At 41.9% G+C, this 26,230-nt stretch overlaps 1 protein-coding gene across 3 annotated transcripts in view; it reads left to right on the top strand.

Annotated features, from left to right (window-relative positions):
* The first annotated feature begins 1,371 nt into the window (after nt 1-1,371).
* cog3 (component of oligomeric golgi complex 3) overlaps nt 1,372-26,230 on the top strand; it is a 53,807-nt gene continuing 28,948 nt past the window's right edge. For all 3 annotated transcript variants that reach the window (XR_013547912.1, XR_013547913.1, XM_078409386.1), the window contains exons 1-17: nt 1,372-1,548; nt 2,090-2,236; nt 3,866-3,927; nt 5,052-5,217; nt 11,065-11,139; nt 12,503-12,595; nt 13,632-13,757; nt 14,313-14,393; nt 15,219-15,262; nt 16,413-16,539; nt 17,954-18,045; nt 18,983-19,122; nt 19,338-19,498; nt 20,503-20,611; nt 21,835-21,959; nt 23,135-23,224; nt 24,658-24,778. Coding sequence is in view for 1 of the 3 variants with exons in the window: in XM_078409386.1 (XP_078265512.1) it covers nt 1,393-1,548; nt 2,090-2,236; nt 3,866-3,927; nt 5,052-5,217; nt 11,065-11,139; nt 12,503-12,595; nt 13,632-13,757; nt 14,313-14,393; nt 15,219-15,262; nt 16,413-16,539; nt 17,954-18,045; nt 18,983-19,122; nt 19,338-19,498; nt 20,503-20,611; nt 21,835-21,959; nt 23,135-23,224; nt 24,658-24,778 (1,915 nt within the window). In the remaining 2 variants the exon portion in view is untranslated. The remainder of the gene's footprint in view (nt 1,549-2,089; nt 2,237-3,865; nt 3,928-5,051; nt 5,218-11,064; nt 11,140-12,502; nt 12,596-13,631; nt 13,758-14,312; nt 14,394-15,218; nt 15,263-16,412; nt 16,540-17,953; nt 18,046-18,982; nt 19,123-19,337; nt 19,499-20,502; nt 20,612-21,834; nt 21,960-23,134; nt 23,225-24,657; nt 24,779-26,230) is intronic.

Below are 26,230 nucleotides of genomic sequence, written 5' to 3' on the forward strand. Positions count from 1 at the left end.
CATATTTCGCTTGGGCAGCTTGCAGCCCTGTGGTATGAATATTGATTTCTCTCACTTCAGGTACTCCCGGCATTCCCCCTCTCTCTATCCCCCCCTCACCCAAGCCGCACTAGCTTCTCATTTTCACCTACAAACAACTTACAATGGCAGGTTTCCTTTATCATCTTTACTTTTTTGCATATCTTTCATTCATTGTTCTCACTCTACCATGTTGCGTTGTCGTGATCCTGGGGCTCATTCTACCATGTGTTGTCCTGATGCCGGAGCCCACTCCCATGTTGTGTTGTCCTGATGCCGGGGTCAGTGTTGTCTCTGGGGCCCGGGGCCACTCTCCCATGTTGTGTTGAGTTGTGTTGATGCCGGGGTCAGCGTTGCCTCGGGGGCCCGGGGCTCAAGGCCCAATCTCCCGTGTTGTGTTGATGCCGGGATCAGCATTGCCCTGGGGGGCCGGGGCCAATCTCCCATGTCGTGTTGTGTTGTGTTGATACCGGGGTCAGCGTTGCAGCGGGGGGGGGGGGTCAGCGTTGCCCCGGGGCCAATCTCCCATGTCATGTTGTGTTGATGCGGAGGTGGGGGGTCAGCGTTGCCCCGGGGCCAATCTCCCATGTCGTGTTGATGCCGGGGTCAGCGTTGCCCCGGGGGCCCAGGGCCAATCTCCCATGTCAATAGACAATAGGTGCAGGAGTAGGCCATTCAGCCCTTCGAGCCAGCACCGCCATTCAATGCAATCATGGCTGATCACTCTCAATCAGTACCCCGTTCCTGCCTTCTCCCCATACCCCCTCACTCCGCTATCCTTAAGAGCTCTATCCAGCTCTCTTGAAAGCATCCAACGAACTGGCCTCCACTGCCTTCTGAGGCAGGGAATTCCACACCTTCACCACCCTCTGACTGAAAAAGTTCTTCCTCATCTCCGTTCTAAATGGCCTACCCCTTATTCTTAAACTGTGGCCCCTTGTCGAGTTGATGCCGGGTACAACGTTGCCCCGGGGCCCAGGGCCAATCTCCCATGCGTGTTGTGTTGTGTTGATGCCGGGGTCAGCATTGCCCCGGGGGCCCAGGGCCAATCTCCCATGTCGTGTTGTGTTGTGTTGATGCCGGGGTCAGTGTTGCCCCGGGGGCCCAGGGCCAATCTCCCATGCGTGTTGTGTTGTGTGGTGTTGATGCCGGGGTCAGTGTTGCCCCGGGGGCCCAGGGCCAATCTCCCATGCGTGTTGTGTTGTGTGGTGTTGATGCCGGGGTCAGTGTTGCCCCGGGGGCCCAGGGCCAATCTCCCATGCGTGTTGTGTTGTGTGGTGTTGATGCCGGGGTCAGCGTTGCCCCGGGGGCCCAGGCGGGTGGCCGCTGGAGTGTTTCCGGGGTCAGGCCCGGCCCGGGGAGACCCGGAACAGAATGGCGGAGGTGGCGGATGTGAGTGAGGCTCGGAGCCGGGAGCAGCTGGCGCTGTGGGAGCGCGGCCCGGGCTCCAGCGCCCCGCTCACCGACACCCAGCAACGCAGTGTGACCGAGCTCCGACCCGCCGCTGACAGCACGCCCTTACCGGCCGAGGTGAGTGCAGCGCGCCGGGCCCGGGCCGGGTGCGGCCTCCGGCCCGGGGCAGCCAGTGTGAGCAGTGTCCGGGAACGCGGGAAGTGCCCAGCGGAGCCCGGGCACGGGGGAGGAAGGGCCGGTGCCTGTGGAGGAAGAGCCGTTGTGGTGTGTCTGCTCTCGTCCGCTCCACCTGTGCAGGGCTCCGGTCAGCTCCCGGCATCTGCCACGTAGCCGGAGTTGGGCCTGGGGGACGGGAGAACCGGAGGCATGGGCACTCTCCCTGTGTCATAGCCTGGCTTTAATTATGGACCCGGGGCCATGGGAGCGGCTGCCCTCGGTGTATTTCATTTGTATGAACTATGAAGAATACAAATCTAATTTGCCTAATCTCTCCTCAACCCCTTTCCTGTCGTAGGGTGACCAAACTGAACACAATCCTCACTCAGTGCGGCCTCACGTCTTGTGCAACTGTAACTCACTTAACTAATTGTAACATACTTACCTCACTAATGATACTGCCAAACCAGCAATAATTTTTCTGTTTCTTTTTATCTTTTAGTTGCCAATTGAGGACCTTTACAGTCTGACATCTCGATCTATCACTGTCCCTCTAACTGCTGTTGTTCCTGAATCCACTGAGGATATTCTTCTGAAAGGATTTACAGCATTGAACATGGAAAATGAGAAAATCGAAACTGCACAACACGTAATAACAAAATTGATGCATTTAATTTTAGAAAATGAGAGTTGAACTGAGTTGCTTATAATTACTATCTTATCAATATATGAGGAATAATCAGAAATATGTCAACTAAACATTATGTATAATTACAGAATAACTTCTATTACATTAATGTCCCATGTTGTAAAGAACATTGTAATTTTGTGACAATTTCATTCTTCCTTGTATGAGCTCCTGCATGAATTTCTTCCCCTATATTTTTAAGATACAATGGCTTAGATTCTGTGTTTGAAATGTAATGTAATACTTTATTGTCACATGTGACTAGTCACAGTGAAATTATTTGCTGCATACCCAATGTATACAAATAGCAGCCACCTAAGGCGCTGACAAAGTTACAAAGCACGCCGGTTCCTCCTTTTGTTCTGCCCCCACCCCACAGCGGTTTCCCCATGCCGGGTCCCCATTGTCCTTTGTTCTTCCCCCCCCCCCCCCCCCCCCGGCCCAATTGTCCAGTGTTCTCCTCCCGCCTCCCTCACGGCAGCCCCCCGACGCCGGTTCCTCTATTGTTCTTCCCTCACCTCCCTCACGATGGTCCCCTCATGATTAATAAGTTAATTAAACTGTGTAAATAACCATAATCATTGAATTTGGGTTTATTGTCCTTCCCAATTTATTAAAACCAGAAAGTTATTTTTACAAAGCTTGTTTCTTAAATTTCCTTGTGTTTAGCTAGACCTTAACGTGTTCAGTTTGACAAAAATTTAACAAAAGGATTTTGCAAAATTCTGTTGACCTTACCAGAGTAATTTAAATGATTTTAAGTGCCATGCTGCAACATCTTTAATAAAACGTAGTATTTTCCTAACTTGTTAGGTCAAATTGCTTTCAGTTTTTAACTTTGCATCTTCCTGCATTCTATCTCACTCTCTTTTCAAATAATGGAACCCATGATCACGTATTAGAACCCATGATATTCGATTCAAACGTGGACATTGCTCAGGGTGGGACATGGAATCAGTGGCTTAAGAATGGAATTTGTGGCATGGGTGTGAGGGAGATGAGGAGGGTGAGAATCTGGTAGCAGCAGATGTTTTGGGAGAGATTGCCTGCATTCTGCATTGCCTGATGATCAAGGCTGTGTGTCGACAATAGGTGCAGGAGTAGGCCATTCGGCCCTTCGAGCCAGCACCACCATTCAATGTGATCATGGTTGATCATTCTCAATCAGTACCCCGTTCCTGCTACACATGGTACCTGACAATAGATTTCCAGAAACTGTTGCCGTAGCATGGCATATGGGAGTAAAACCAGAATGGTTCCATGTGGATGAAGTGTATGTGGTGAAGCCATCCAAGAGAATTCCCTCTCTTTGGCTAGTTACTTCAAACCTTTCATAGAGCATCAGATGGTGTGGACAGGCCAAAAGATGAGCCCAAGTCAAACTGTCCTTTCTATCAACCCCATTTTATAAACAGGCAGAAATTTATAGCACAGAAGGAAGCCATAGAACACCTAGACATAGCGGCAACACTGAAAACATTTATTTGGTTCTTTCTCACACATGTGCATGATTTCTGACCAGAGCCTTTGTGGAAGGCATTACAAGCTTGTTAGCTACCTAAATAACTTTGTTTCTGTTCACCCCGGCAGTTCTTTTCCTGTTTCTCCAAAATTCAGACACAAATGGATCAAGATGAAGGAACAAAATACAGGCAGGTATTCCATTTGAAAAGTTTCTCTGATCACCTCCCATTCTGGGATGAGGAGGTGTCCGATTTTAAGCCTTGAGCTCAGACAACAAACTTAATCACTTTGCCTGGATATTAAATTCACTTTCTTTCAGGGTGTTTGTCAATGGAATGCTCAGGTAGCAGTTAGTATTCTCAAACCAGCAGTTGAAGAGCAGATAAAGTGACTTGCACCAAACTCTTGTAAGAAACAATTGGCCTTGGTCTTGATTAGTTTTTGTCAACCTCAGATTATGAACTGACTGTCCCTGTGTACTGGATCTCCTTACTCTATTTCTAATATTAGCGTAATCCATGATATGTTTTACTTGCTACTTCAAGTGGTGGTGGTGGGGGGGGGGGGGAGGTAATTTAAGCAAGCTTTCCAGCATATTGAGTTTTGAAAAATCATTATAGAAATTTTGCTTAGAAATAATGTTGATAAGCTGACAAACGTTTAGCAGAACACTACATATATTGTAGAAATCGAAGCAGAAGAGCAATTTTGGCTGTAGCACTAAATTAAAATAAAGATAGATTCAAAAAGCTGGAGTAACTCAGCAGGTCAGGCAGCATCTCTAGAGAAAATGGATAATGACATTTCAGGTCAGGACCCTGATGGGAGGGGTGAGTGAAAGCGAGGGATGGGGGGGGGGGGGTGGGTGGGGAGAGTTGTGTGGGTGGGTGGGGGAGACGGTGCTGCACCAATGCAGGAGAGGTTTGGGCCCAACGGGTCCACTTGGTCCAGTAACAAGTTAAAGGCGTGTTGCTATGAGCAGAGCCATTCATTGGTGCCCCTACACATGGAATAGATTCTCCATTGCATAGGTCATTGTTCCAAATTTGTGTTAACCTGTTGTATTCTAGGCATAACTGCAAGATGGTTCATTAACCATCCCTAATATCAAGAATGCTAATCAAGGTGCAGATTAGTCTGTAACATAGACACAAAATGCTGGAGTAACTCAGCGGGACAGGCAGCATCTCTGGAGAGAAGGAATGGGTGACGTTTAGGGTCGAGACTGCAGCATTTTGTGTCTATCCGATTTAAACCAGCATCTGCAGTTCTTTCACACACTGTAACATGTTATTTTTGCTCCTTGTTTTAGAGAATTGAGGGATTATCTATATGGCTTTCATGAACAGTGCAATGCAATATTGAATGATGTAAACATGGCCTTGTTACACTTGGAGTCTTTGCAGAAGCAGTATTTATTTGTATCAACTAAGACGGGCACACTTCATGAAGCCTGTGAACAACTCCTAAGGGAACAGGTAGGAAAGCTTTGTTGGGACAATTAATCTTTGTGTACAGATATTGGTGTTTGCTGTGTACATTTCTCGCGAGTTGGTAGAGCGTATTCATGTGATACTTTGGCTCTAAAGTAGATATGTAAGATAGGAAGCAATTTAAGAAGGAATGAAAAAGTCAATGAATAGATCTGATGTGATGGAGAAGAGAGCATTTCCTGGTGATGATATTATAGAATGTTTGGGACAGAGACCCATCATTTATTTATTTGCCTCTGTACTCCACAATTTGAGATTTGTAATAGAAAAAATCACTTGTGGTTAAAGTGCACATTGTCAGATTTTAATAAAGGCCATTTTTATACATTTTGGTTTCACCATGTAGAAATCACAGCAGTGTTTATACATAGTCCCCCCCCCCCCATTTCAGAGCACCATAATGTTTGGGACACAGCAATGTCATGTAAATGAAAGTCATGTTTAGTATTTTGTTGCATATCCTTTGCATGCAATGACTGCTTGAAGTCTGCGATTTATGGACATCACCAGTTGCTGGGTGTTTTCTCTGGTGATGCTCTGCCAGGCCTGTATTGCAGCCATCTTTAGCTTATGCTTGTTTTGGGTTCAGATCGGGTGATAGACTTGGATACTGAAGAATTGACCATTGTTTAGCTTTGAAAAACTCCTTTGTTGCTTCAGCAGTATGTTTGGGATCATTGTCTTGCTGTAGAATGAATCGCCGACCAATGAGTTTTGAGGCAATTTTTTAAACTTGAGCAGATAGGATGTGTCTTTCCACTTCAGAATTCATTATGCTACTACCATCAGCAGTTGTATTATCAATGAAGATAAGTGAGCCAGTATCTTCAGCAGCCATACATGCCCAGGCCATAACACCCCCACCACCGTGTTTCACAGATGAAGTGGTATGCTTTGGATCTTGGGCAGTTCCTTCTCTCCTCCATACTTTGCTCTTGCCATCACTCTGATATAAGTTAATCTTCGCCTCATCTGTCCACAAGACCTTTTTCCAGAACTGTGGTTGCTCTTTTAAGTACTTCTTGGCAAACTGTAACCTGGCCATCCTATTTTTGCGGCTAACCAGTGGTTTGCATCTTGCAGTGCAGCCTCTGTATTTCTGTTCTTGAAATCTTCTGCGGACAGTGGTCATTGACAAATCCACACCTGACTCCTGAAGAGTGTTTCTGATCTGTCGGGCAGGTGTTGGGGAATTTTTCTTTAATATAGAGAGAATTTGTCTGTCATCATCTTTGGAGGTCTTCCTTGGACTGCCATTCCCTTTGCGATTAGTAAGCTCACCAGAGCTCTCTTCTAAATGATGTTCCAAACAGTTGATTTTGTTAAGCCAAAGGTTTGGCTGATATCTCTAACAGTTTTATTGTTGTTTCTCGGTCTCATAATGGCTTATTTGACATTCATTAGCACAACTTTGGTCCCCATGCTGATAAACAGGAATAAATGTTTCCACAGGTGATGGAAAGACTAGGTGCTGAGAGCTCTCTATTATACCTGCATTAAGGAGGCAATTAAACACACCTGAGCAATTACAAACGCCTGTGAAGCCATGTGTCCCAAACATTATGGTGCCCTGAAATGGGGGGACGATGTATAAACACAGCTGTGATTTCTACATGGTGAAACCAAAATGTATAAATATACCCTTTAATAAAATCTGACAATGTGCACTTTAACCCCAACATGTGATTTTTTTCTATTACAAATCTCAAATTGTGGAGTACAGAGGCAAATAAATAAATGATGGGTCTTTGTCTCAAACATTATGGAGGGTACTGTAAGTCTGTGTATGTTGGAAGCGTTTCATGTTGCTTCTTCTCCCTTTATCATATCATATCATATGTATACAGCCGGAAACAGGCCTTTTCGGCCCTCCAAGTCCGTGCCGCCCAGTGATCCCCGCACATTAACACTATCCTACACCCACTAGGGACAATTTTTACATTTACCCAGCCAATTAACCTACATACCTGTACGTCTTTGGAGTCTAATCTCTGTTCTAAAGAAATACACCGTCTTTGTTCTACGTGTCAGTTTCTTTTCTCAACCATTTAGATTTTGCTTTGATCCAATCTGTACACGTCAGTTGCAGCTTTGTCCCTTCTCGATTGTAATACTCAACACCATTCAACACGTTGGGGAACCAAGAATAGTGCAGCTGCTGCAAATCTCAAATTAGAACAAAATGCTGCAAATACCCAGCAAGACATAGAAACATAGAAAATAGGTGCAGGAGGAGGCCATTTGGCCCTTCGAGCCATTGTTCATTGTGTTCATTGTCTGCCCTTTCCCCATACCCCTTGACCGCTCGCCCCAAGAGCTCTATCTAACTCTCTTTTAAATGCATCCAGTGAATTGGCCTCCACTGCCTTCTGTGGCAGAATTCCACAAATTCACAACTCCCTGGGTGAAAATATTTTTTTTCATCTCCGTTTTAAAGGGCCTCCCCTTTATTCTTAGACGGTGGCCCTTGGTCCTGGACTCCCCCAACATTGGGAACATTTTTCCTGCATCTAGCTTGTTGCGTCCTTTTATAATTTTAAATGTCTCTATAAGATCCCCTCTCATCCTTCTAAATTCCAGTGAATACAAGCCCAGTTTTTCCAATTTTTCCTCATATGACAGTCCCGACATCACAGGGATTAACCTTGTGAACCTACGCTGCACTGCCTCGATAGCAAGGATGTCCTTCTTCAAATTAGGAGACCAAAACTGCACACAATACTCCAGATGTGGTCTCACCAACGCCCTGTACAACTACAGAAGAACCTCTTTACTCCTACACTTAAATCCTCTTGTTATGAAGGCCAACATGCCATTAGCCTTCTTCACTGCCTGCTGCACCTGCATGTTTACTTTCAATGACTGGTGTACAAGGTCTCATTGCACTTCTGAGATTTTGTTGTGGACATGTGGACCTACAGCCGAAACGGTAAACGATAGCACCACAATTTTAGCACCACCTTTATCACCATTGTCCTGGCGACTGTAAATGTAAAGTTTTATTTAAAACTAGACCAAGTGGACCCGTTGGGCCCAAACCTCTCCTGCATTGGTGCAGCACCCTGTCCTCCCCTCTCTCCTCAACTCCCCTCTTCCTTCTCCCTCCCTCCTCCCCTCCCCTCCTTTTAAACTTTAAAATGTGAATAACTTAAAAAATATAGCACCGATTTCAATAAAACTACTTGCATTATCACTAAAGTGACAATGGTGAGTAAGGTGGGCCTAAAATTGTTGTGATATCGTGTACCATTTTGGCTGAAGTTCAGTCACAAACAAGATAATAAACGAGAGGTTTAGTATATGGATGATCTTATATTTTTAAAGTTAGAGATTTTAAAATTTAAAAATCACCTTTCAGTCCGACTTCTTAATGGTACTCAGCATGTGACATCATAATAGGACACATACGACTTTAATTGCGCTTCCCTCCCCACTCCCCCAAACAAGATGGCCACTGGCCCAGGGTCAGTGGCTTCCTCTCCACTTTCTTCTCCCCCCTCGCCCGCACCCGGCCCCGGGGGACACTCTGAGCAGGAGGGAGATGGTCATCCACCCCGTCCACTGATCTATCCCCTCCGTCTCCTCGAGCGCCTGCTTCAACCGGCGACGTCGTCAAGTCCCCATCGCTGGAATACAACCCCCAGCAGGCAGCTTCTTCTCCTCCTCCCCCCGCATCTCCAGCAGCGGCCGCTGCAACCGAAGGCCACTCCCCTTCCCTGTCCCCCCTCTACGAGAAATGGGCCCAACGGGTCCACTTGGTCTAGTTTAATATAAAATTGCTTTTAACTTTAACTTGCTTTCTGTCGGATGGACTACTTTTTCTGTTGACGTTTTATTAATTAAAGGAATGTTTATTCAGATGATCCTGTTTCCATACTTCCCTATGGCACAATACAATACAATATATCTTTATTGTCATTGTACAGGGGTACAACGAGATTGGGAATGCACCTCCCATACGAAGCAATAAATTAATTAGCTAGTCAGTATTAATTTAAACAACCCAATTAAACAAATTCGAACTGTTTTAAAACAGAATAAAGTGCAAGTAGATCTGTGCTGGTTCACTGTGCGATGTGACCATCCGGCTCAGCAGGACCGGTTCATAGCAACTATGGCCCTGGGGATGAAGCTGTTCCTGAGTCTGGAGGTGCGGGCGTAGAAGGCCTTGTATCGTCTGCCCGATGGTAGAAGTTCGAACAGACTGTTGCAGGGGTGTGAAGAGTCTTTGTAGATGCTGGTGGCTTTTCTGAGGCATTGTGTGTTGTCGATGCCCTCCAAGGCTGGTAACTGCGTTCCGTTGGTCCTCTGAGCTCTATGGACTACCCGCTGAAGAGCTTTCCTCTCTGCCTCCGTGCAGCTGAGGTACCACACAGGGATGCCATGTGTTAGGATGCTCTCTGGTACAGCGGTAGAAGGTCGTCAGCAGCTGTTGGGGTAGTCCAGACTTTTTCAGGGGTGTTCTTAGGTAGAACAGTCGTTGCGGTGCCGCCTTGACCAGCGCAGCAGTGTTAGGTCCTCCGAAATGTGAGTGCCCAGAAACTTGAAGCTGGACACAAAAGAAGCCATTATAATTTAGTTATTTTTAATATTTATCATTGTTAATCGATTGCTGAGTATTTCACAATCCCCCCTGCCTCCCCCTCCCCTTTCTCCTCCACACATCCCTTGTTTTTCACCCCTCCCCTGACTCGCACCGACTTCTCTCCTCCCCTCCCAATTCGCGACTCTTCAATCCTTTTTTTTCATATCTTTTTTTTCATCTTTGGCCTTTGTCCAACCAACTGCCTATCAAACCCCCTCCCTCGGCTGAGTTCAACTATTACCTGTCATGCATTGCCCTGCCCCTCCTCTCTTCTAGCTTGCTTTCTCTCCCCCCTACAATCAGACTGAAGAAGGGTCCTGACACGAAATGTCACCTATCCATGTATTCCAGGAATGCTTCCTGACCTGTTGAGCATCTTGTGTCTATTTTTGTGTTGAGTCTTTTAACTCAGTTTCCCTATTTACCTTGCTCTGGTCTGTTGTTATGACCTAGTTTATATTGAGCATGTTTAAAATCATATTTTTAGACTAAGGGAAATTACTCTCAAATGAAAGATAAAATTAAATAAAAATTAAATAAAATTCCATCATACTATGCTTGCTCTTCAGCTGTGTCCTTAAGTGACTCCTGAACTTTGAATGACTCTACTTAGTGCAAATTAGACTTATTTGGAGGTTTGTAGAGGTTTCTTTCATGTTGATGAAATGATGGAAAAGTTGGCTTTCTAGTGGTTTATTACAAGTGAATGAGTTGCTGGGCCATTTCAGAGGGAAGTCAAGAGTCAACCACATTGCTGCTAGAATGGCAAATTCCCTCCCTGTGGGTGAATTGTGTCTTTACAACAATCAACTATGGTTTTCAAGGACATCATTTTAATTCCAGACTTCAATTTTAAACTTACTACCTACCTTGTGTCATGGTGGGACTCAAAGGCAAATCCCCAAGATTTTGCCCCGGGTATCTAAATTATTAATTTAGTGGTTATACCACTGCCACTACTTCCCCATTTGTGATCTTGTGGCTCAACACCAAGAAACCATCACAGTTAATAACTTGATGTGAACACGTATTAATGGAAATGTGAATTTATACGTTGAAGATTCAGAGTCACATCTTGTATATTGTAATGTGCCCTGTGATTTTTGGGTTCACCACAAGACTTTGAAGGTGATGACTGAGCATTTGGTGGAATTTTTGTCTTTCGAATGTTAAAGCATTTATTTCATTGAAAATAAGAAAATGCTGTGACAGCAGTTCTGCAACATTTAATTTTGTCTTATCAACAGTCGGAGCTAGTCGACCTCGCTGAGAATATTCAGCAGAAGCTTTCGTATTTCAACGAGTTGGAAAACATAAACACAGTATGTGTCACTTATGCACTGTTTTATTTTAAATTTCCTCAAGTAGGTGTTCTATGCATTCATATTATTGTTGAATGTGAAATACTCTGATGCCGAAAATCTATTGTCTTTAACTGGGAAAATGTATTATGGGATCTTGTTTATATATTTCCTTATCGCGTAAAACAAGGCGTACAAAATAATCCCATTCCCTTTTAATTTTCTCTGTAAACTATTCTTCCCACATTGCCATCAAGTTCTCACCCACCCTCTCTCCAGAATCTGACCCCTACTCACACTGCAATTCACAGTGGCCTATTTGGGGACTGGTATGGTGGGTAGAAAGAACCAATGAGACCTTCTGCATGTTGTGAAAGTTTCATTAATGATCTCGCGCAAGATTCACTGAACAACTACTTCCCCAACCATTCATATCTGAACAACACAACAAAGCTAGTGAATGCATTTTGATTTTCCCTATGCTATCCTTATTCCAAAAACAAATTGAACAAAAAAATCTCTCCCTGATATCTAATATCTAGCGTTAGTTTTAGCGATGTAAGTCAGTGCATTTTCAACATGAATCTTTTCCTTTTGATGATCTTACAAGACTTGTAAAATTCAGAAAACCTTTGGTTTCTCTTCTCTCTCCTGTGACAATTTTTCAGCCATTCCTTTCTCTGGTCTGTCTGTTCTATTAGAATATGCCTGATCTGTATCTTGACTCTCGATTTGGTCTTTTACCTGATATCTCGCGATACTGTTACGCCAGACAGGTACCCAGGTTCAACCTGTCGCAGGGTTAACCAAGTATCACCTTTGTGGAATTTATATATTTTTCTTATTACTGCGTGGGTTTCTGCCAGGTCTTCCACTTCCCAAAAAATGTGGTATATGGTTAATTGGTTACTGTATATTACTGCTTGGTCACCAAAGACTTCAAGGGAATCAAGCAGCTGGCAATGAGGAAGAATGAGATTAATGGATTGTGGTGCTGGGAGCTGACATTGACCCGATGGGCCAAATGGCAACCACCTATGTCACAGCAACTAATCAAGTAAGGTTCACGTTACAAAAGCTGTGCCTAAAATTTCATGACCAACGTCATGGTATTTTATAAGAAACTGTACTGGATGCATTCCAGTTATTTCCTACCTTTATTAATCATATATTAATCAGTTGAGAAAGGTCCAAGACATCTATGTAAATATTCAAAACAAGGGAATTGTCAGGGTACAAGTATCTCAATGGTTTCTTGTTGTGTACCAAGGAGATTGCACAGATGGAAGTGGATCATTTAAACTCTGTCATTAGGAAAGAGATAGTTTAACTTCAATGTCCTTGCATGTGGAGTTAAATTGATAGTATTTTTCTCTCTTCCTAGAAACTGAATTCACCCACGCAATCTGTGAATAGTGAAGGATTTATACCAACACTGGCTAAACTGGATGACTGTATAACTTATGTATCATCACATGTAAGTCCTTGTTGCAGGTGCTGCTGTACCCCAAACTACAATCATATTTTTGTTTATTGTGTAACTAATTCATAATGTATGGCTGCATTATATATGGTGCGCATTTTTATTTCTTGTGTTATAGTCTGGGGTGTAGTATTCTGGCTGATGGGTCGGGTTTTTTTTGTTAATCTCGGTAATAAATTGGAGTCTGTTCTTCGGTCAGCTCTGGTCTGGATGTTGGTACTGACATAGGAAATTCTGAAAATTATAGGAAACCTGACTAGGTTGTATTATGTTTAACCTAAGAACTTATGTACTGAGAAATCACGATGGGAAAAGATACCAACATAGCGAAGAGAACCTCAGGATATTCGGAGAGGTGATAAATAGATTTATCAGGTGTACATGCCATATGTAATGGGAAATAGAGGTGTCCTTTTTGCACCCATTTGTTAGGTAAATGGAGGAATTGTTTCCTAATGACAGGAAACAGGAGGTTAAACATGGTCAATGGTGAATTAGGCAAAGGATTTAGACACATTTCTTAGATAAATGAAGATATAGTTTCCTAATTTCCAGGAGATTGAACATGGTCAATGGTGAATTGGGTGTAGGATATAAAATGCGAACCTGTGAAACACTTTGGTTTCTCTCAGTGTTTTCCAGTGTGCGCTGTTAAGGCCTTGAATAAACCGATTTGTTTGAGAAACTCACCACTGTTCTACAAGTTGTTTTATGTCTGTTCCTTTCTGAGCTGTACTTAAGACAGCAACTGGGCCCCACATGAAGGCCAGATACAGGTTAAACACAAAATTCCCTTCAAAGTTATCACGGCTGCCTGGGTATTGTCCGAGCACCCACAGTTACTTTAGTAAGATTGATGTTTGTGGGTATGTGAGATGTTTTCCATTTTCAAATGCTTTACTCTGCATTGGCTTGGATGAGACAGCCAGATATGTGTAATGTAACAAGAAGGCTGTATACATTTTTGCTAAAAGAAAAGCTGTCTATGCCATGCACATTTGATGACATTTATCAAACACTTTATTTACAGCCTGGCTTTAGAGATTATCCTGTTTATTTAGCAAAATTTAAGCAATGCTTATCCAAAGCCATGCACCTTATGAAAACATATACTGTGAACACACTTCAGAACCTCTCCATTCAACTAACGAAAAGGGTAAGTTGTAGTTTTGACTTATAATTTTAAAGCACTGTATTTAGACAACTGTTACAGTATTATTTGACTCGTCTTGTTTTTCAATTAACCAGTTTGTCATTGCAAGCATGATATAATAATATATTTAATATGGAAAAATACAACCTATCTGCACACAGTAAACGTTCAAACAATGGTGTGATTGTGACCAGAGATTGTTTTTTGATAATAATTGAGCGTTAACTCTGACATAAAACATAGAGCAGCACAGCACGTGAAGAGACCCTTCAGCCCACAATGTCTTTGTCGAGCATGGTGCCAAGTTAAAATAAACCTGCTCAGATTAAACGCTTGTCCAAAGCCCTTGGGATAACTCCCTGATCTTTATAATAATGGCAGGTGATATTTTATGTCCATTTGACATGATAATGCAGTCTGATACATCACCCAAAAGATGGATTTAAATTTCAAGTGGAGTTAGTAGAAATCATGAAATTTCTACCTTGAGTTTTCATAAATACATAAAGGTGTAGTTGTGCTACATTTAATAAAATATTCCAATTCTTTATCTGACAGGATCCCTCCATTATATCGAACACTGACAATGCCTTTACATTGTTTTATGTAAAATTCAGAGCTGCAGCACCAAAAGTGCGGGTAAGCATTGTATGCTGTGAAAAGTAAGATGTTTATTTGATACTCCGTCTTGGAAAGCCTGAACCTTTTACTTGTACAATGTTGTTCATAGTTCCACCTGACTCAGTAAAAAGTGATCACTCTCTGGTAAAAAAGTAATTTCTCAAAGGTTTATTGCGAGTGAAAGATGACAATCATCAACCAGTCAGAAATGAACAGGAGGGACAAGGTAGCATTTTGTTTTACCTTGCTTCTGCTGCTACCTCGTTAAGGCTACTTTTCAAACCTAGTGATGAAAGGGTTGCTTGCAGAGATGGACTTTAAGGTGCATTTAATGAGAAGAATTGGTGGGGATGGAGAAAATTGCGTGCAGTCACAATTAACGATGTGTACACGAGTCACACTGAAAATGGAAAAGAAGAATCGAAAATAGGAAACGGGACTGAGGCAAAGAATTGTGTTTGGAGCAATGGCAGCAATCACAGAAAGTGCTTCTCCTTGTAGACTACTTGGAATAAATATATTTTGCTACCAAACTTTAACTCTCAATGTGCAGCATTATGATATTTGTGGGAGGGAAATAGTGGACTGTGCATCCTCGTACATGCTACCCATGCATGAATAGATCGGCATCCTATGAATTGACAGGTTGGGCATCTAATAACACAGCTTGGAAATTCTATTTGTGAGCAGTGCCAGTATTTAAGTACCAATTAATTTATAGCGAATCCTAAAAATGATGCAAGAATCGTTGCATGTTCTAAGAGTCATCAGATCACATTTATATTCTAATGCTGATCTTGTTGCCATTTTAAAAAGTTACAGTGCTGTTGCCTTTTTCCACAGTCTCTGATTGAACAAATTGAGCAAAGAACTGATAAAAGCCCAGAGTAAGTATGTTCAATGAAAGGAAAACTTTGTAACGCATTGTGTTAGAATTCTATGCGGTCATGTAGAACATTACTTGATCAATAAGCAAAGAGATTAGTTTAGGCATTGGCCATTAATTAAATTTTTCTTTAGAACAAGTGTGCACTGACTTGATAGCAGTAATCGTTATGAAAAAACTTTTATTGGAACATTTTATTGGAACCTTATCCAATCCTATAACTTGTCCCAGAATTTTGAGTTTAAGTGACTCAATGTTTAAATGTGGTTGTGATTATGTAGACAGAAGAGCTAAAAAGAAGTTACTTAAGAAAGATTTCAGAAATATTCATAGACAACAGCTCCTGGGTTAAACTTTAGGACATTGTGGAACATGAATTGAATTATATAGTAGCCATGAACTGTTGTTCAAGAATAATTTTGGTTACTGATCCACAGTTCAGCTCAATATAATGGATCTGATTTTTAATTTAATCATTATCACTGACCAAATAGCTCTGTGGATACCTAGTCACTGCATTGAGCTGCTGTGGTTTCCTCCAATGTTTTCGGTAGAGTAGGTTCTTGAATGTCAACCACCCACCCCACCCCCTGCGGTTTTGAAGATTAATAGAAGTAACAATGTTCACACTTAAAAAGTAATTCACTAACGGTGAAGAACTGTTATGGCTGCAGATGTATGGAAAGGGCAGTTAGGTGCAGTTTTCCATTCTCCCCATTACGGCCTCTTCATTTCCCTCCCTTCTAGCTGTCCTTTATTTGTTGATCCCTTTTGCACTTTTTTTATCCCAGTCCTCCCTCTCTCCTCTCACCCCCCCCCTTTCCCAAAGTGCTAGATTATTCCTTCAGATTTTGGTTGTTTTGTAGTTGATCAGCTGCAGAATCACACTAATCACTACATCACTAGTGGCTCATTGGCCCAAGGTGACCTGTGTTCGGGTGGAGCCAATGACTCCTGTAGGACATGCTTTCCCAAGAGGTGATGCAAATGAGATAAAGGACAAATATGCTTAATACACATTATTATCTCAAAAAAGACACCAATAATATTGAAAGTGAATATTGATGTAATATTTCTGCAAGCAAAGCTTATTTAATTTGCTGTGAACGTTTGTGTTTGTTAAATTTAAAGTGGGCCTACTTTTTCATTAGGTATCAACAGCTCCTGAGCGAAGTCCATCAGTGTTACCTGGATCAGAGGGCGTTCCTGCTGGGTCCAAGCATTGCCTCTACTATTGTTGACCTGACCAGCCAAAATAACAAGGATCACTGTGCTCTGGTATGAATTGCATCAATAACTTGGGAAGACAGATTGTCATGCTGATAAAAGCTATTGTTCATGTTAACTCTGAAATGTTAACTCTGTTTCTCTCTCCACAAATGCTGCCTGACCTGCTGAATATTTCCAGTGCTCTGGTTTTATTTCAGATTTCCAACATCTACAGCTTCTTTTAATTCCCCCCAAGCTGTGTGCTCTTAAGTTTTTTGATTGCCCGTGTTCTGGATTTCCTTATCAGAAATTGCTTTTTCTTTACCACCATTATCATTTAAAAGACCACAATTAGATCATCCCTCGATGTTTCAAAGAATTGGGAGAACTTACATTTGTGCAGCCTGACCACATAATTTAACAACTCAAATATACATATTCTAGTGATAACCAATAAATCTTTTCTGAGATGTGTTCTGAAAGATCTTCTCAAGAATATGCTGCGAATCTGGTAGTGTGTGTTGGGCATTTAGGGGACTTTGTGTGGACTGAAAAAATTGTTACTTCTCAGTTATCAGTGATATTATCACAGAAGTTACATGGCCAGCTGAGTATTCCCAGCATTCTCTCTGGTTCTCATTAAGTATCACAAGATTGCTTCTAATCCTATGTATTTTTGATTTCCTAATGTCCAGAATTTTCTGCTGAATTCTGCAATTCAATATTTTTCTCGTGTTTTATTTTAGTTGCTGAATCATTTAAAAGTCATTTTGTATTAAATCTAAAGATGTTTTGTTAGCTATTTTCACAAAGAACATATCATAATGTTTCTAAAGTAACCTGTCAGGCAATAGTTAAAAATGAATAGAGGTGCTAACTAGCTGATGTTTATCCCCTGGTTAATTAGGTTTTGGAGATTGGATTTCTTAAAAAATTAGAACTTCCAGTGAAAGCATTTTCAAAAGAAAGAAACTGCAGATGATGGAAATCTGAAATAAAAATAGAAAATACGTGAAGTATACAGCGAGTCAGGCAGCATGTGGGGAGAGAAACACAACTAATTTTTCAGATTAATGATGTTTTACCAGTCGTAGATCATCACTCTGACAGGGTTAGCTGTTTCTCTCTCCACAGATATTGCGTGATCTGCTGAGTATATCCAGCATTTTCTATTATTTAAAGATCTTTTGGTCTAAACTGATTGTGTTGGTTGATTTGTGGTTAAAAAGGAAGTCTGGTTAAAGTTTAAAAATTCACTTGACATGTTTACAACTTTAATATTTGGTACTTCATCTTATTTTACACAACATGTTAAATATAGTAAAATATACCAAACACTTCAAAGAGTTATAGTCAACAACAAAATACTGGAATTAAAATTATTTACAATGTTAAATTTAGTTTTGTATTACATTTCCACTTTTTAAATATTCTGAACAATTTTGTTACTTTAAACGAGCAATAATTTGCAATTTCCTTCTAGGTTCGCAGTGGCTGTGCTTTTCTGGTTCATGTTTGTCAGGATGAGCATCGGCTATATAATGAATTTTTTACCAAACCAACAACTAAACTAGAGTAAGTTGTCATTGAGGTTTAATGTCACTTTCTTACTTGATTCTTGCCATCTGAGATTTCAAGTTCTTTCATCTGAACCCACCTAATAACTTCACAGACTCAATTGTTGGAGAAATTGTTATGCATTGTTTTTGCATTCACAAACTGCTTTCGTGTTGTTAGTTCCCAGCATGTAAGATCTGCTCTGTGCAGGGGCTGGGGGTTCAGAATACAGAAACAGCAACTGCACGTTCACATTTTTATGGCAGGGGGCAGCTAGATTCTGGCCATGGATGAGTAGCCTCATTTATCAAAGAGTGATAGTTTGAAAAGGGAAAGACTTGCAGGTCGTTTATTGCAAAGCCTGGCAAGTGATAGGAGCGAGTGAGTGATGGCACATGAATGGAGTAAGGGACAAAGGATAGAGGTGAAAAGGAGACAAAAGGGTGTCATAAGGTAAGAAGAAGCGGAGTGAAATTTAAAGCTGGAGGGAGGGATCGAAGCAAAGTGACAGTGGTGGGAGAAATGTTTGCACATTAGGTTGGGGGGCGGGTTTTAGTTTTTTAGAAATACAGCGTGGAAACAGCCCTCCGTCCCACCGAGTCGGCACCTACCAGCAGTCCCCGTACATTAACACATCCTACACTAGGGACAATTTACAATTTTACCAAGCCAATTAATCTACAAACCTGTACATCTTTGGAGTCGGGGAGGAATCATCGATTTAGCAGAGAAAGAGTTGGGGAAAGATGCCAGGGTACGTTTGGAACAAGGAGTGTTCAACGTAACCAACAAAAGGCAGGCATAACCGGGGCCCATGCAAGTGCCCTTGACTACATCTTTGACTTGAAGAAAGTGAGCGGAATCAAAAGAGGTTGATGTTCACTTTCCTGTTGAGAATGTTTGAAACTTGCAAATGATTTAACATCACGGTTCCCTGACCTTTCTGTTGCCCTAGCGAGCTGTTGGAGAAGCTGTGCATCTTGTGGTATGACGTGTTTCGACCGCTCATCATCCATGTTAACCACCTGGAGACTTTGTCGGAGCTGTGTGGAATTTTAAAGAATGAAATGCTTGAGGACCATGTACAGAACAATGGTAGGTAGAGTTTATGGAACTGGTTGGAAATTTTCAGAGGCTTAACTTTGCAAAGTACTTGAGACCACATCCATGCCTGGCAGTCATGCAAGCAAAATAATGAATCCAAATGTAAATACAATTTATGTGAGTAAATCTAGTATTTGACTGAATTGTGCTCTTGATCCAAAGATTAATTTCTTAATACTCACAACTTTGCTTCCCGTCTCTTTCAGTGGAGCAGCTGGGTGCCTTTTCTACAGTGGCAAAGCAGATGCTGGAAGATGTACAGGAGCGTCTCATGTACAGAACCCATATTTACATTCAGACTGACATTCTGGGTTATAAACCAGCAGCCGGTGACCTGGCCTACCCCGACAAACTCGAAATGATGGAGGTTGGAAAATCTTGTGCTATTGAGAACTAAATTGCTTACATTTAGTCTGGCTTTTTCTCAACCTTTGGTATGCCAAATCATCGGATCCTGATCAAAATAGTGAAAATTCTTTTTTTCACTGGTCTGTATTTTCAACTCCTGCATCTTGATGTGCAATAGGGAGCAATAACCGGTCCCTTGTCTTTGAAATATAATAGATTCCAGCATTTTTCCCACCCCATCCTTGGTGTCAGGCTGACTGATAGAGTTGCCCTTCTTCTCTTTCTCCTTTTTTAAAATAGTGGAATTACATTTTCTACCTTCCAAACTTGTTTTCGGATTTCGATTATGGCGGATGGACCTACCAACCACCACCAGGCCGGGCTGCCGACGCCAGCCCCAGTCTGCATCACCTTCCCGACCGCTTCCAGGCTGGTCCTACTGCCGCCACTGCTGGCCCACACAGCTTTCTCGCAGCTTCCAGGCCCCACCTCCGCCGCTGGCCCTTAGTTGCACTGATAAAGGAAACCCCTGACAATGGGGCTTGGATAGCTGATCTACAGTCCATTCAGAAAGTATTCAGACCCTTTCACTTTTTCCACATTTTGCTACGTTACAGCCTTATTTTAAAATGGATTAAATTCATTTTTTTAATCATCAATCTACACACAATACCCCATAATAAAAAAGTGAAAACAGGTGTTTTGAAATTTTTGCAAAGTTTTGATGATTAATAAAATTGAATTTAATCCATTTTAAAATAAGGCTGTAACGCAGCAAAATGTGGAAAAGGTGAAGGGGTCTGAATACTTTTCGAATACACTGTAAGTGACGTGATAGGCGAGTGATTAAAGTATGAGATCGAGTTGGTTTCACCATTTAATGAATTGAATGGATAACAATGAAAGTAGACATACAAAATTGGAGTAACTCAGTGAGTCAGCATCTCTGGAGAAAAGTAAATGATAACTCGCAGCTGGAAATAAGTTCTAATTTTGCGGTTGCAATTCCTTTGTGTTCTGCAGCAAATTGCACAGAGTTTGAAGGAAGAGCAAAAGAAGCTGCATGCAGTTGATTCCTCTTTGGCTGAAGTTCAGCTAGAAGATCCTGAGTCTAAAAACGTCATCAAATCAGGTATTGCACTACATTGTACTAATAGTGGGTGGAGGAATGGAGGCATGCGCTTCCAGTAATTAAATAGATTTATTATTGTTGTTGCAGTTTTGTTCGTTTAACGAAGGTAGTAAAAGTTACTAGAAGCTCGTAGTTTTGAAAATTCTGTATTTAATATAAAAATATGAAACTAATCCGAACAAAATATAACATTTCCAGGTAAACTAAGCAGTAAGCAGGACGTGGCTTTAAATCATGCTGAACGGAAGAAAATATCTTCAGTTATTTTACTCCTGTCCATATAAGTGACCTCCCATTTCTCCTCACTGATCCCCACCCGGCATAGTTTTGCTGATTTATGTACCAATCTATTCAACATGTCACAAACCACCAGTAAAGGGAGAACTCTTGTTCCTTCACTCTGTCCACTATTTCCCAGCTCATGTCAGTTGGTAATTTCCAATTCCATGCGGTTACAGTGTGACTAAAAATCTCTTGAGCAGAACTTTCTCAAGCTTCACGTACACTTCACCAATCCTCGAAGGCTATTTGACCTTGTCCTTTGTTAAGGCATTCAATGACTCAACACCCTCTGTTAGCAATAGGCATAATAAGATAATTTGCATTTGATGTAACACTTCTCGAGCCGTGCTGAGTGAGTGCTACACTGCAATAAGTGCTGTAACATTAATCAGCCTAGATGAGCAAAAGAAATTTCACCCAGAGAGTTGCAAATCTGTGGAATTCTCTGCTACAGAAGAAGGCAGTAGAGGCCAATTCACTTGATGTTTTCAAGAGAGTTAGATTTAGCTCTTCGGGCTAAAGGGATATGGGGAAAAAGCAGGAACAGGGTACTGATTTTGGATGAATGGCCTACTCCTGCACCTTTATTTTATTTTTCTATGATTTCATTTGAAGTAGAAATTGAGAATTGCTCCCAGTGTCCAAGCTGATAGTGAGTAGAGGGATAGGAAGGTCTGACAGCTGAAAGCCTGGCTGAGGAGTTGGTACAAATGGGAGGTTTTTGGATAGTTGGTTAATTGGGATCTCTTCCTGCACAGTGTTAATGTCGTTGTCAGCACTGACTCAGTGGGCTGATGGACCTGTTTCTGCACTGTATCTCTAAACAAAACTAAAACTAGACTAACTAGCCACTTCTATAGGATGGGTCAGATTGCAGCTGTCTCTTTTATGTCAGGGTTTGCTTTGTGATGTGATGTTCACTTTAGTTTATTGACGTGCAGGTAACCCAGATGTTCTGAAACCTCGGCCACTGTCGTCCATTTCCCCAGCAGATTTGCATGGCATGTGGTACCCAACGGTTCGCAGGACATTGGTTTGCCTCTCAAAACTGTACAGATGTATAGATGTAAGTTTCAGAAAAATGCAATTTTTCCTTATTGTGCTTTGAAAAACATTTTCATTTCATCTCCATTCCACCCTCCAACCCAGCCCACCTGCTAATTGTATCCGGTTCTTAACTTTTAATAAGAATGTATTATGGGTGGTGAGGGGAGGATAATTAGGATTTGAACTCACTCTGAGTGAGTTCTCTGTTCACTGAAGCTGTGTCTCAATAGTCAGCTGTTGCTGTTCGTTGCTGAGTTGTCCGGCTTAAGAATTGCAGAAGGTTGGACTGAAGGGGAAAAGTGAAAGATGTCGGTGTGTGCGATGAGTAACCATATGGACAGGTTGTGATGTGAACCCGTATTCTGTTGATATTAATCACATATGTATTTTCAACTAATGCATAATACCATCTGAAAGCTCCCACGAAACGCCGATCCTTTGGGTGTCCAATATTTGGCAGGAGTTTATTAACAACTTCTGAAATGCAGTGCAAATTTTTTTTTTTTAAGAATTAAGCTTGGTTAGAGGTTTTAATAAATGAGCTAAAAAGATGGTAGGGAAGGTGGATAATTTGGGAGCAGAGGGCCTTGGCGTTAGAAGGCACATCCATCAGTGGTGGAGCAAAGGAATGGTGTGATTTTGGGTTGCATATCTTCCCCATTGCAGCATTCATTATCAGCTGCCAGCAGTGTGAAGCAGTAGGTCTGATGCTCTTGGACAATGTCCGTGGTAGATGACATGCCAGTAACCTTTCCAGCCTTGTGTCAACATCCCAAAGTTCACGGCGAGAGGGGTGGGTGGATAAAGAGTTGAGAGTATTTCATTGTCATACGAGACCAAGTGTGTTGTGTTTTCAGTAGTCTCATGGTTGTTGGGAAGAAGCTGTTCCAGAATCTAGACGTCGCGGTTTTCGAACTCCTATAATTTCTTCCCTGTGGCAGGAGTGAAAAGAAAGCATGGCCGGGGTGGCATGAGTCCTTGATGATGCTGGCTGCCTATTTGAGGCAGTGCTTCCTATAAGATCCCTTTGATAGTAGGGAGGTCAGAACCCATGATGGGCAGGGCAGTGTTCACTTTTTGTAAGCTCCTTCATTCCTGGGTATTTTAGTTGCCGAACCAGGTTGTGATGCAACCAGTCAATATGTTCTTTACAGTACACCTGGTCATGTGTTGTAACTGGTGTGTTTTCAACAGCGGACGGTGTTTCAAGGGCTATCGCAAGAAGCTTTGTTTGCTTGTATACAGTCATTGCTGGTGGCTGCCGATTTAATCACAAAAAACAAGGTCAGTGAGCATTTCAGTATATTGATTACTTGTAAGGGGCTGTGTGTGTTTTGTCTCATCCCTTCTTCTCTTTCCCCAGCCTTGTTGAATTTCCCTAGCTCTCCCGATATCCATGGATCCCTGGCCCTTCCATGGCTTGTGAATTTTGGCATTTGTCATGAGGCCATCTGGCCACAGGGTGGTAGCAGAGGCTGGCCCAGCCCTGTTCTTGCTCACCATTCAGACTCAGTTGCACATGCAGAGCTTTCTTTCCTGACCCAGGAGGCACACAGAAACATTTAGCCATGTAACTTCACTATCCAAACCAACAGTAAGTCGTCTCTGAAAGAAAGCCCTGTGATCTGTGTGGCTCTGCCACACACTGAACGCACCAAAGATGAAAATAGAATTACAGTTGATCCAATTTGTGGTGCTGTGAGTTGTGTTGTTTTGTTGAATACAGAATAATTTTGGATAATCTCTGAAAGAATGGTCTCAAAATGTTGTCTTATATGATATACCTTAGAAATACGGACTATGTCCCAAAGATCAGATTGGTCAATGTAATATGCTTGAATTGCAATCAGTGTTGTAATGTAGCAAGCTCCTCGAAACAATTTTGTGGTAAGGTTACAATTTTCTCCCTGGTGTTGGCTGAAGCATAAACATTGGCCAGGCCACTTAGTTTTCACACTCCTCCTCTCTAAATCAATGTGTAACAATAATGTACATCAGCGTGATCTGGAGCATTGTAATTTTAATTGCAGAAAATATTATATATTACATATTATATGTAATATTTCATCCAAATAGTGTGCTGGCAGCAGAAGGCTAGATGGTCCCTGCACCAAATGTAAAATGTTATCTAAACACCAAGCCTTTTATTCACAGAAGCAGCTCAGCCACGTCTAAGTGGAATGCATGTTATGTTTTATGTACTGTATTCAATTTGATCAGTGGATCTGCTGAAATAGTCCTGCTAAATTAACCAGCAGTTCCTCAATCTATCTCTGAAGATGGTTTTTCTTGTTCACTTTCTTCTGTCATCACTTTGCCAAAATGCAAATAGATTGTTGTCAGCATGAACTAGCCGAATATGTGTGTGTCTTGTGAAATAGATGTCTGTCTGAAGTTCATTTATTTTGTGTGTATCGTGTTCTACACAGATTTAGGGTCTCGTGTCAAGGAGAATGTTTCAATAAAGGCCAGGGCCTTCTCCCATTGTAAAATCTGCATCTGTTGCTTGAGATGCAAACAATAGAGCCTGTTGTCTGAAGAAGGGCCTCGAGCTGAAATGTCACCTTTTCTCCAGAGACCCGCTGAGTTACTCCAGCTTTTTGTGTCTATCTTTGGTTTAAACTAGCATCTGCAGTTCCTTCTTACACATCTAGTTGTTGAGTCACATTATCCAAGAGCTTACTGTAAAAATCCTTTCTCTATATTTTTTGTTTCAGACTCTGACAGATGGACAGCTCTTCCTTATCAAGCATCTTTTGATCCTTCGGGAACAGATTGCTCCTTTCCACACTGACTTTGCCATTAAGGAAATTTCCCTGGACCTTAAAAAGACTAGAGGTACTGCTTGGTGCTGGCTGGTGGAGCTGGGTGGCCCAATTCTACCCATCTTTTCCTGATCAACATTCCAGGTTTATTCTATGTTCATTTGCAATGATGACCTGCATGCTTTCTGTCTCGCTTTTTAACAATGCATTCTTGCAGCTCTGTACTACTTGTGACTCTCTCAAAATTGACTATTGACTGTAAGCATGTTCTAAAATCAGGCTAGTTGACTGGTAGCTCTTGTTATCTGGGCAAGGACCACAGATTTATCTTCGACTTGGAAGTAAGATCAGACACGAGGAGATTGTCCATTATCGATCAAACGTAGATTACTTGTAGATGCCTGATGCCCGAGTTCTTGGGAAAAGAGACGCTCAACATTGAGGATGTTTCCCAGGTTGCAATGCTGTGATTGCACCACTGGGTGGCGACAAAGCCGTTCGTTTTGGAGCTGGATGTAAAGGGTGGACAAAAAAGACGTGTTCCCTGAAACCATTTTGTAACGTGAAATTATAAATCACAATGGCTGGGCAAAGCTCTTGATGAGTGATTCCATACAGTGTATTCTCACGAGTAGAATGGTGCAATATTTATAATAACAGGAAATAGCTTTGTAAATCGAAGACACATACACCCAGTATTACTATGGGATACATATCGCATTGCAGTTGGCTGTGCTTCTAATATCAGCAAAATCTTACACTACAAAGTGTAACATTTTTAAGCATTTACACTAACACAATCATATAAAATGTCAGAACAAAATGCTGGAAACACTCAACAGGTCAGGCAGCATTTGCAGAGAGAGAAAAGGTTGGCATTTCAAGTCTGAGACCTTTCATCAGAACTAAGTGTGTTAAATAAGGCTGAGCATACAAGACCGACACAAAGCACTAACATGTCCTTTCTGGCAAGGGCTGCTGGTTAGAACCCAGCAGAACCAGTTTTTATATTACCGCGAAACCTGTCTGATTTAACCCTTTCCTCATCTGCCAAAATCACAATTGAAGTGGACTGGAGCTCTTGGGAGTATAACCTCATAGGCCCAGTAAAATAGTCTGGAGTATGCATTGGACATTTCATCCCTGTGTGTCCAGTAGTTCATGCTGTAATGCAATGACGTTAATTGTTGATTTTTGTGCAAGGTTAGCTTCATGCTGTCTGTGTTTGAACAATGGTAAAGTGATCACCAAGGCAATGCACTTCCAGTTGCTGTTAGAAACCCTGAATGAACTTATCGGTAGGTCTGGGGATAGTGTCACCCTTCCTCACTGTGAAGCTAATCTAGTGCACAAATGACCTAAATTCACAAAGTGCACAAATTAATTTACAGCTGCAGCACAATCTTGACAGCAATCGCCTAACATTTTAACCTGCAATTGCCCAGCAAAATCCTTTGAATAATTAACTGTCACCTTGAAAAAAATATGAATCCATTTCGTGTACATTCTTTTCTGTCTGCTCTCT

Source organism: Rhinoraja longicauda, chromosome 12 (genome assembly GCF_053455715.1).
Source record: "Rhinoraja longicauda isolate Sanriku21f chromosome 12, sRhiLon1.1, whole genome shotgun sequence".
Lineage (NCBI taxonomy): Eukaryota > Metazoa > Chordata > Chondrichthyes > Rajiformes > Arhynchobatidae > Rhinoraja > Rhinoraja longicauda.